Source organism: Chelmon rostratus, chromosome 14 (assembly GCF_017976325.1).
Source record: "Chelmon rostratus isolate fCheRos1 chromosome 14, fCheRos1.pri, whole genome shotgun sequence".
Lineage (NCBI taxonomy): Eukaryota > Metazoa > Chordata > Actinopteri > Chaetodontiformes > Chaetodontidae > Chelmon > Chelmon rostratus.
Window position 1 is genome coordinate 11,858,438 of NC_055671.1, and position 10,755 is coordinate 11,869,192.

The 10,755-nt window shown below is 41.4% G+C and overlaps 3 protein-coding genes across 3 annotated transcripts; 2 read left to right on the forward strand and 1 right to left on the reverse strand.

The window, feature by feature from the left end:
• The first annotated feature begins 8 nt into the window (after nt 1-8).
• On the forward strand, nt 9-979 carry LOC121617480 (alpha-crystallin B chain-like). The gene is made up of 3 exons (XM_041952673.1): nt 9-188; nt 581-703; nt 788-979. The coding sequence occupies exons 1-3, from the start codon at nt 9-11 to the stop codon at nt 977-979; spliced, it is 495 nt and encodes a 164-aa protein (XP_041808607.1).
• A 2,452-nt stretch (nt 980-3,431) lies between these two features.
• On the reverse strand, nt 3,432-4,423 carry mia (MIA SH3 domain containing). The gene is made up of 4 exons (XM_041952993.1): nt 4,255-4,423; nt 3,984-4,117; nt 3,756-3,866; nt 3,432-3,673 (listed from the first exon to the last, which is right to left on the reverse strand). Exons 1-4 carry the CDS (start codon nt 4,370-4,372, stop codon nt 3,650-3,652), a joined length of 387 nt encoding a protein of 128 aa, XP_041808927.1. The 5' UTR covers nt 4,373-4,423; the 3' UTR covers nt 3,432-3,649.
• Nucleotides 4,424-4,943: 520 nt separating this feature from the next.
• bicdl2 (BICD family like cargo adaptor 2) lies at nt 4,944-10,296 on the forward strand. Its single transcript, XM_041952661.1, has 10 exons — nt 4,944-5,022; nt 5,738-6,254; nt 7,086-7,301; nt 7,571-7,687; nt 8,196-8,342; nt 8,459-8,605; nt 9,276-9,350; nt 9,532-9,614; nt 9,717-9,831; nt 9,948-10,296. Exons 2-10 carry the CDS (start codon nt 6,009-6,011, stop codon nt 10,113-10,115), a joined length of 1,314 nt encoding a protein of 437 aa, XP_041808595.1. The 5' UTR covers nt 4,944-5,022; nt 5,738-6,008; the 3' UTR covers nt 10,116-10,296.
• The last annotated feature ends 459 nt before the right edge of the window (nt 10,297-10,755 follow it).

The following is a 10,755-nucleotide window of genomic DNA, read 5'->3' on the forward strand; positions in this document are numbered from 1 at the left end:
ATCTTGTCATGGATATCCCCATCCAATATCCCTGGTACCGTCGGGCCTTCCCACATCGACTCCCTGACCTCTCCTTGGCAGAGCCTCTCACTGACTGGCCACTTATCTGGCCCTTGTCCTGGTCCTTCCCTTGGATGCGCCCTTCATTCATGCGCTGGTTCAACTGGTTCGACAACGGCCACAGTGAGGTAAAGTAAAACACACCTGCATCCATGACCCAGATTGTCTTATGTGAAATAGTTGATTGCTAACTGAAAAAATATTACCAGTATCTCTGCTACTACTTCTTATGATAACATCTGTATTAATAACTAACGTGCTGTATTGTGTAGAATGATGTGACAGGCCATTAGATGCACAAAAAAGTTTTTGTAAGATTGTAAAATTTAAGTTTTGTATTTCTGATTTTACAATATTGGGTCAAAAATGCTACTGATATCCACTTCCACTGATGTCAGTCTCTAGTATAATAGTCTGTATAATTGAAATGAGTCTTGCACTGAGATGATGGCTGCCTCCAGTCTGCAGGCATGCAACAAAATGTGTCAGTCAGTTCCTAACAGCTGTACTGTCTGTTTAGATGCGCATTGAAAAGGATCGCTATGTCATTTATCTGGATGTGAAGCATTTCTCGCCTGATGAGCTGTCTGTCAGTGTCAGTGACGAGTTCATCACAATACACGCCAGGCACGAAGAAAGACAGGTTAGAGGGACTGTAGAGATCTGCAGAAACAGTCAGTTTGGTGCATTTCGTCACACTTAACTGAGATGCTAATTCTGTTTTCAGGATGACCATGGCTTTGTGTCAAGAGAGTTTCTGCGGAAGTACAGGATTCCTGCTGGCATGTCAGGTGCTGATATCACCTCCTGTCTGTCAAGTGACGGTGTGCTTACAATCACTGCACCGCGGTCCTCTGCCGGTGAAGAGCGCACTATTCCCATTTCCTGTGAGGATGGAACACCAAAACAGAAAATTTAGAGCAGAGTCTGACTCTCCCTACTCTGTTTCACTACTAACTCCAAGTGCTGCCTGTTTTTATATTTAACCTGTTACAGTTTTGTTAGCAGTTAGGTACACATATACAGTAGCTGGGGCATACAGAAATAGATGTCTCTAAGTGCAAGTGCCTTCTAATAAACCAGTATCTAATTCCGAACTCACCATTATTCTGATATCTGTGCAAGATAATGGTGCTTTGAAACCAAAGGCTAATATGTTGCACACTAGTCTATTTGTCAGTGCATTTAAGTTTGTATAGATACACTGGGGTGAGGTGCAGGATGATGAACTCCTGGGAGTTAATTTCCCCATCATAAGCCAACAGAATCACTCTTTAAACTATAAAAATATTTACGCTACAGTGTATGTAAATGATACACTGTGCATATAATCTTATTTTGAAGGGCATTTCCTTTCCCTCATCAGGCATCAGGACCTGTCCTTGCTGTTTAGGTGTAAGTGTTTGTAAACTGAAGCCACGCTAGCGTGCATCACCTGTAACTAAAATGTAACACCTGTTACTAAAAAGCCAATCTGAGAGAGACTTCTTCTCAAAATTGACAGAAGATGAAAACAGACTAAAATTGTTGAACTTACAGTAATTGTATCTACAGTACACAGTACTGTCTGAGTGGGTATGACTAAGATGCCAACTGTGCTGTGTTTATTCTTTGAGAACAGTTTCTGTATGTGTGAGGAGGAGGGAGTTCTCTGGAGGCATATACAGTCATTTTTAGTTTGTTCACTAAAAAGAGCCACCAAAGGACCTGGGACCAGGTGTGTTCTCGTTGAGAGGAAGGGCGAGGGTGAATGGGCAGGAGGAAACGTGGTGGATGAAGGAGGAGACAGACAGCTTTTATCACTGGGCTCCTTTTCTGTTGGGGAGCATGGCCTCTGAGCTGCTAAGGAAAGTGTATGTGTTTGGATGTATGTGAGAGTCAGTGCATATGTCCTCGTAGATGCAAGAATTACAGCTCTATCATTCCTTCATATTGGTAACAACCCTCTGCCTCTGGCATATTAACACAGAAAACAACAAATAGAATAAACGTTGAAACTCAGAATCATATGTGTGCTGTGTGTTCTTTTAATGTCTGTGTTGCTGTTTTCAAAACAATGTCTTTCTTTCTGAGCTGCTTTCTTATTTGACTTTAAACAGTAACCGACACATAATTTGCACAGAGGCTTTTATTAGTATTTGGCAGGCCAAGACTTACTAAAAATTCTAACAATTCCTTCAGAAAAATAGGTCCACATGCGTTATTGCAGTATCATGCTTGACAGATTAACATAAAACATGCAATTTCAAGTTTTATCACCATGTCAGTTTGTAGATTAAATTTAATTTAAAGGAATGCCAGACCAAACAAAAAAAAAAAAAAAAATCAACACTACAATTTCTTCATTGTCGAATTATAAAACGTGGAAATAGTTTTACCACAAACACTGTCATGTTAGACCTACTTCCACTTGACATTTTTGCCTGTGCATTAGAAATATATCTAATTCCTTTTATTCTAATTTGTCAGCATTTTCAACAAAAAACCTTTTGTGGAGAAATGCATTCTTTCAGAAATTAGTATTTAGCATTTTTCATCATCTTGAAAAGATTGGATGATTTCTAGGACATTGCACCAAACACCAAAGTTACCTGCATAGTAATTACATTGAATTGTATTGTGTCTGTTACTACTGTTGGAAAATATTGCTGTAGAGATGATGTTTTCCATGCTCCATTAATTAAAAGATCAGCTTACATTGTTGAACACATGCATATTTCTTTTCTGATGTACAATCACCAGGAAAATGAAGTGTTTGTTGTACAAATTCTTTAAATTAGAGAAAAGACATGCACAATTCATATTATTTAATTTTAAGCCTTTGACAAATACTTGTAGTGCCTTATGATGTGGTATTGCAGAGACTAAAACACACAGCAAAGGTCCTCTCCAACTGTCTGCTAAACATCATTATGTAGGGGTCCCATTATGTTACAGGGACGTCATTGCAGTCCTCTAGTCGTCTATTATTATTATTATAAGAAAATACTTCAGTACAAATACATATCCTGAATTTGAAACCTAACCTAAGTAAAAGCATGCATTATTAGCATAATGTAGTTAAAGTAAAGTACTGAGTAGTTTAAGCTACAGCAATGCTGCAGCAATGCATCATTTTCTATATGATGATCATGTTTGTACTGTGAGAACCACATATTCCTAATTTTCAGATTTGTGATGATGCATTTTGTAGCTAATCCAAGAGGGTTTTTAAATATATATAATAAAAATTGTTTAACTTTAACTGTTAAACAATTTTCTCAACCCTAAAGGAATGCTTAATTCTTCAGTTGATCAGACAAACTCAACAGTTTAAAAAAATTAAAAAAATTAAATAAAATTGCAACGAAAGTGAACTTCAGGTCCTCACATGACTGACACAAGAAGTCAAATATAGGTTGTTAAGCAGCGATGATTGATTACAAGAATCATTTATTGCTGTGAAGAGCTGTTACACATATCTTCTAAGGTGCTGATTATAAAACAGTGTGGATACACAAACCTCCATATATATTGTCAACAATGTGTGTAATGATACCAAAACAGAAGTTATCTTGCAGCGTAGTTGATGAGAGAGCTGTTTTCTTTCTCAGTAACAGTAGAAGTCCCATTTCTGGAAACGAGAGGAGACGTGCAATTAGGAGAAAACATCACATAATGCATACCTGTGTGAATGTGTGCGTGTGTTCGCCTACAGTCGTCTTGACTTCGGTGCTGGCTGGCATGAGAGGATGCGTCTCCTCCACTACACTGCTGGGGAAGTGGCCAATGCGAGCCTCCTGCTGTCCATAATAGGAGTCTTGTACCTGAAAACAGATGATATAGACAAAAATTATTGGCAGCATCACTTCTTCAGGTCTTTTGGTTAAGAGCTGCATCAAAGCAGTAGTTACCATAACCTAAATAGTTGCTTTTTTACTTACACTGCCAGCCCAGAAGAGGTTCCCTCTGTCTTTTAGCATTGCATAGACATAGACAAGCTGGCCCTGTCTGATGGGGATGAACCTGCAGTCTCCAGGGTAGTAGTCCTGCATTGCACGAGCTATCAAGATTGGATCTGTGCAGAAATATAGACGGAGACTGACTTTTTGTGCAAGTTAGACAGTTTAGTCGTATAACATGATCCCAAAGTAGTGAACTACTAAGAGCAGCAGACAGTAGCAGCAAAAAGAAGGTGGTGGGTGTGCTACTTACGGCTGCATTCAGAGTCAGCGCAGAGTTTCTTCTCAGAGAGTTTAGGCATCTGCCTTCCAGCTTCAGAGCTTGGCAGCAAAAGCCACAATGACAGAGCAAGCCAGAGTTTGCAAGGCATGTCTGCGCTGTATGTGAATGCAGCTGATGATCCAATGGTGGATGTCTTGTGGGCTTTTGGTTCCTGTTTGTCTGTTTGCCGTCCTTGAGGAAGGAGGTGCAGCGATGGCAGTCCCCTTTTCTACTCTCTCTACCCCCAACCTCACACATGAGCACACACAGAGCTCCTTTCAAGTCGCTCAAGCAGGTAAACAGGATGGGGAATAAGGAGGAGGAAGGGTAGGAGGAGGGCCAGATTAGACAGACCCCTGCTTGTGTCCTGACCTTCCACACTCCCTCCATCCCTCACCCTGTGTCACCCCCGCTCAAACAGCAGTGTTGGAGTTTGTTAACAGCACATTCCTCAGTTAACCTGTGTTTTCCTTTCCTCGTTCGGCCACTAGATGTCAGAGCAGTGATTTTCTTACAGCTAACACCCCACAGTTTAATACTTTCCTGCTCTGTCTATCAGTGTATTCCTCTGTGTGTTTGCTATCTTTACCTTTTTAACTCAAGAGGTGGAGCCACAGGCTGCATTTACATACTGTATGTTTCCACTGCCAAGGAAACCAGCTGAGCCTCTCTTGTGCAAACACTCCCAAACAGACACACACTCACTCACAAAACAGGAAGACTATACCTGTTTGGTATGAGTTGGCTGGGAACTGTCAGGTAAGACAGACTTAATTTTCTTTCCTTTGAACACGAACATGGCTGAACTCAGGTTCTTCAGTTTGCTCTCATAAAAGGGAACAGATGATGTTAACGTAGAATGAATTCATAGCTTCGCTTTTCACTGATTTTGAATGAAATGACAGCCTGGTTTCATGGTAGTGAGAGGCAGCAGTAACAGGTGAGCTGGCAGGTGGTGACGTCAGACTGAAAGGCAGAAATGTCGCAGGAGACTGAGACTAAGGAGGTGAACTGCACTGTAACCGAAATATAGTTCACGTAGAGAGGATTTATATGGACACAGTCCTGCAGTGACTGGAATTAACAACATTTGGAGGCGGAAAAAGACATTTTAAGTTGAGCGTGGTGGTGATTGTTTCTTAGTGATTTGTCCAGAGTTGATTACTTTACAGACTGTTCTGGGAACATTCAAGACATTGTTGTATTTGTAGGAACTAGCGGAGCACAATGGCTTTGGAATTTAAGGAGGGGGGCCAGTAAAGAGATAATAGCTGTGCTGGTATTTCGGTCAGAGTAACAAAAGGAGCTGTCAGACAAAAGGCCTCCCTATAGGCCGTGTGCGATTATATTACTTGAAAACAGCCAATCTGACACTCACACAAGTCAACATGCATGTCCTGAGTTTCACAGGTACAGTTAATAAATCTGTTTTCAGTTATTTTCTGTGTTATTGAGAGTCCTCTCCTGCCCACAGAGGTATCTGAAGACGAGAAGATTTGAATGACAACAGGATTAGGATCATTGGCAGCAAAGTGAAGAGCGGGTTTGGCAGAGACATACCCTGGATTACAAAATTGGGAAATAAAGTCATCAAACCACTCCAGACCAGATCATCAAGAAACAGAGAAGCATTCATGATTTTACATGTGCTCTTGGCTGTCCATGTGCCACCTGTGTGAGTGTGGCTTACAGATCCGGGGACGTGGGATGATGCTTTCTAACTGACCGCTATCAGCCTGTCAACAATGTTCACCCCGAGGAAAAACAGTCTTCCCTCCCCCAGCCTGGAGGACTCCTTTTTCCCTCTCTCCTCATCCTCCTCAGTCTCCCTCTCCTTTACCCTGTCCTCATCCACATCCTCTCCCGGCAGCAGTGACAGCGGAGGAGGGATAGAGACGGATCTGATCCTAGCTGCAGAGCTGGGCCAGGCTTTACTGGAGAAGAACGAGGAGCTGGCATCCTCTCTGAAGCAGAGTGAGAGGCATGTGGAGGTGAGGATAAAGCTGCTGTTTTTTCACAACTAGACAAACTTCATGACACTACTGTGAAATGTAGTGAACCGAGAAAAAAAGAAAGACTAAATCGTTCAACATTGGAGCTATTCTAGCCCGCAGGCCAATCATAAAAGTGGAAAGAGTCTGTAAGTAATAGCCATGAAGGCTCAGTTTATTCCACTGCATATAATGGAAATTACAGTTCCCATATCCTAATCAACCAAAGCTGCATACAAAAGGATACAAAAATCTTGTTGAAAACAGATATAAAATTAATATAAAATATATTTCACAAGCAATAAAAAAAAAAATCAAAAAGGTGAAGGTGGTGGCATTACAGCAGATCAAATTAGTCAAATTCTTACATAGTCCCACAGTTTTGTCTTTGCATAGACCCAAAACAATTAGAGGACTACAGTTAGGAATGACAATAGTGTAGGAATAAGTTAAATTTATTTAGATATTATTCTTTTTATTTTAAAAGTTGTATCAGTAATGGTAGCAGCAGATTTGAGCTCTGCTGGTTTTCTGTTAGTATTTTTCCTGTACATTACTGAAATGCAGTCATTATACCACAGGTACAAATCCTAAAAGGAGAGACGTTTTTCACAGAGGACTTTTTGACATGTTGTGGGAGAAAAAGCACAGGTGGAAAATCATAAAAAGCACCAGTGTCACTGAATCCAATTTTGTTTGCTCCTGACACACCTGAAAGTGGCACATTTGTTGTAATTTCCCTTCAAAGTAACAAGAACACAGACATCAAGCTATGATGATGATGTTTTCATGTTGCCTTGAAGCCACTCAATGTCGTGTTTAACGTTTCAGGCTTTGCAGCAGGAGAAGCATCTTCTTCAGAGGAAGCTGGAGATGAATGAACTGGCATCAGGGCAGCGAGAGGCAGAGCTGGCTGCAGACTTAGCTGCCTTGAGGGCTGAGCTGGAGCGACAGCACAGCCAGGGACGCGACCGGCGTAGGGATGAGAGTGAACAGTTGACTCAGTTAGCCAATCATAACCAGCGGTTGGTGGAGCAGCTGGCAGAGGTTAGTTTATATTAGGCAGCCTGAAACCTGCATTAACGAACTGCCAAAGAAAACATCAAAATTATGTCTTAATGATGATAGAATAAACAGAATCTAAGTGTATGTGTGTGTGTGTATGTGTGTGTGGGTGGAGGGGGGGGGGCTGTCTGTGTGCGCATGGTGTCACAGTCACACAGGAAAAATGCAGCCTAGCAAGTTTAGGAAGTCTCACCTTTGTCACTTTTTGAGACAATAGTCTTTCTCAGCTTGCTCATCTTCTGCTCATCTAGGCTGTGACTCTGGAACACTCCCTGAGGACTGAGCTTCGCTCCCTCCGAGAAGAGATGGAAGAATCGTCTTTTAGCCGAAATATCAACTTCACACAGTTAGAGAACATACAAGCAGAGGTATACTCACCAGTCACTTCTTCATGTTGTGCATCAGCAAAATCAATGCCAAAGCTTTAAGTGTGACCATCCTGAATGTAATATGCTATCTTGAATGCTGCAGGATATGAGGTTAGATACAAAAACCATTACATTTCAAACATGGCCAAATAGTTTGCAATCATAATACAACATGAAAGTGAGGACAACAAGTCAAGTTGCTCCTCAGCTGCAACCTGCAGGTCGGTTGCAAGACTTTTAAGGTTTCCGTATGCTGACTGTGATTTATGTGGATGAAACCAAGTCCTTTCAAGGACTAATATATACATATTACAGATGTGCTATGCAAGGTGTACCAGTAGCTTTCTTAAATTTGATTGTTTTGGGACTTTTTCAAGTCAAACCCAAAGTCTGAAATTGGGTCAAGTGTTTAGGGAGTCAAGTTGAAATCAAATCTCCACCTTCTTTTACCTCTTTCATTGCAGCCATTTATTCGTACTTTGTATTTATCCATCCTCTTCCCCTACAGAATAGAGTTTTGCTGGAGCGGCTGTCGCACATGGACGGCAGGCTAAAAGCCTCAGAGGAGGACAACGACAGACTCCGCACAGAGAGAGAGAGGCTGAGAGACAGACTGTCAGAAGTGCAAACAACACTGAGAGAGAAAGAGGCAGAGGTGATGCTCAGTGGCTATCAGACTGCTATTTAAAAATGAATTTTAGAAAGATGAATCCTGTCACTAACAATCACTAACATGTGTGTGTGTGTGTGTGTGTTTGTGTATATATGTAGATAGAGCAGGAACAGGGAGTGGTGTTTGAGCTGCGAACCATGAATCGCTCTCTACAGCAGAAAGCTTTGAACCTGGGAGAAGAGAGCGCTCTGGACACTACACACACACAACCTCTGTCTCTGCTGAGTGAAATTCAGCAATCACAGGTGCACACACACATGCACTGCACACACACACACACACACACACACACACACACACACACACACACACACACACACACACACAGTCCTTTTTCCTGGAAACTTATCATAACTATAACCACTACTTGGTTTACCCTAACCATAACCTTAACCCAAGTCTACACCCGAAAGGTTTATGATTTATGTAAGAGGGACATGTATTTTGTCCCCATGAGGAAGAGGAGTCCCCACTTGTACTTCTATACTTGTGAGGACCCTGATTGACATAATGCATCCTCTAGTCCCTTACCCTAATAATAACTATCACAACAATATGCCTAAACCCAACCCTAACCTAAACCTAATTGTAACCTAACTCTTAAAACCACGTCTGAACCCTCAAACAGCCCTTTGAATTTGTGATGACTGGCCAAAATGTCCGCACTTTCCAAAAATGTCCCCATTCTGTTGGTTGAAAATTTGTGCACACACACACCCACGCTCACAATCCCACCTGCACACTGAGTAACTGCACAGACAAGTTGCAACCTTTTGCTTGTGTGCACTGATTTTGACCCTTTACTGACATCCTTCTTTGAATAGTTTGAGACTGGTCTCCAAAATGCATTGAAAAATTTGCATTGAAAGCACAAACACTCATTAGCAATTTTTGTGTATCTCTCCCACTGACCAGGCGAAAGAGGCTCTTCTAGCTCACTCCACAGTCCTGCAGGCAAGAGATGAAGAGATACAAGTGCTCAGAGAGGAGGTCTGTCCAACTGTACGAAACCACACATATACATACAGGCAAAGAAGCACAATGAGTGTAGTCTGTCATCAATATATTTAACCTCTAATGAATGAAATCGCACATCTTCTAGTTTTATCACCTGCATCTTATTACAGTTCAACTGATGACAATGTATGTCTTTCAATTTCACACAATGCAGCTGCAGTCTCAGCGAGAAGAGCTGGAGTCTTTGAGAGAGGAAATCAAGCCATTTAGAAGCAGTCCTGGCATGCCAAGTTACAGGTAACTCTACACAACAACATTCATCAATTTGATTTGATTTCATCTCATTTCATTTGAAGCCACAGCAATTTGTGTTTCGCTAATCATCATATGAATGTCCAGTTCCCTTGAGAGTGAACTGGCCACTGTGCGTCAGGAGAAAGACTCCCTAACTCAGCAGCTTCTCAACACCATCAAACACAAGGTGGCGCTGTCTCAAGAGCTGGAAGCCTGGCAGGTGAGTGTGTGCAGGGGTATAAAAAGTTAAATTACGTCTTTTGGCAACACATTTAAAATGGTTCAGCATACAAGCGGAATATTATTTTTCCATCTGAATCTTTCGTCTGGTTCCAGGAGGACATGCGGTTGGTGATCAATCAGCAGGTGCTGCAAAGGGAGGAGGAGAGGCAGAGGGAAAAACAGGAAGAGAGAAACAACGCAGGAGGACTCCAGAGAAGCAAGTCTTTGAGAGTGAAGGGAGAAGGAGGGAAAGGATTCTTCTCCTTTTTCAAAGACAAATAACAGAGAAGTGGCAGCAGTTTAAGCGGGACAGAATATCAGCCTTAAGCTTTGCCACTTTGAACTTGTGCTGCTAGATAACGTAATAATAAGATAATTACAGACCTCATATTTGAATATGTTTGTATATATATGTACAGTATATCATTAGTTTGTAGGACTTTATATTAAAAAATGAAAGCCACTACTGTGTCTCTGTTGGGTGTTTTCTCATCTGTTGGTTGTTTTTCACTAAAGTATCTTAATGCTGAATTTATGCTGAGACGGATTGCAAACTTTAGACTTCGACTTTTTGTCCAGCATACAAAGTCAAGGGAAAGATATGATTAGAGGCAAACTGACAAGTCAACAGCAACATAGAGCAGCATTAACATGCATTTAGAGTCTCTGGCGTTTCTCCTTTTAGCTTTGATCTGTAATCTGGCCCTTTAGCTAGCCAGATGCTAAACTAGACACATAGAAGCAAAACAAGGAGCTAAAGGAGGCTTAAAAGCACCTTGGTGCTGAGGGTAAATTCAAAGTTAGAAGGTATTTTCCTGTTGGTTTGTCACTATGCGTGACCCTTTTCATATCACATGCAGTCACTTGATTCTTTGTTAATAGCAAAAATAATGATCAGTGGAGCTTTAGAACACAATGAATG

What these genes read in the sequence shown, in the direction of transcription:
- LOC121617480 (XM_041952673.1), top strand. Translation starts at nt 9, where the DNA reads ATGGATATCCCCATCCAATATCCCTGGTACCGTCGGGCCTTCCCACAT. An exon ending in TCGACAACGGCCACAGTGAG is followed by an intron (nt 189 to 580) that starts GTAAAGTAAAAC and finishes CTGTCTGTTTAG; the next exon opens with ATGCGCATTGAAAAGGATCG. An exon ending in CCAGGCACGAAGAAAGACAG is followed by an intron (nt 704 to 787) that starts GTTAGAGGGACT and finishes TTCTGTTTTCAG; the next exon opens with GATGACCATGGCTTTGTGTC.
- mia (XM_041952993.1), bottom strand. Translation starts at nt 4,372, where the DNA reads ATGCCTTGCAAACTCTGGCTTGCTCTGTCATTGTGGCTTTTGCTGCCA. An exon ending in ACCTCTTCTGGGCTGGCAGT is followed by an intron (nt 3,867 to 3,983) that starts GTAAGTAAAAAA and finishes ATCTGTTTTCAG; the next exon opens with GTACAAGACTCCTATTATGG. An exon ending in GCACCGAAGTCAAGACGACT is followed by an intron (nt 3,674 to 3,755) that starts GTAGGCGAACAC and finishes TCTCGTTTCCAG; the next exon opens with AAATGGGACTTCTACTGTTA.
- bicdl2 (XM_041952661.1), top strand. Translation starts at nt 6,009, where the DNA reads ATGTTCACCCCGAGGAAAAACAGTCTTCCCTCCCCCAGCCTGGAGGAC. An exon ending in TGGTGGAGCAGCTGGCAGAG is followed by an intron (nt 7,302 to 7,570) that starts GTTAGTTTATAT and finishes CTGCTCATCTAG; the next exon opens with GCTGTGACTCTGGAACACTC. An exon ending in CCTGGCATGCCAAGTTACAG is followed by an intron (nt 9,615 to 9,716) that starts GTAACTCTACAC and finishes ATGAATGTCCAG; the next exon opens with TTCCCTTGAGAGTGAACTGG.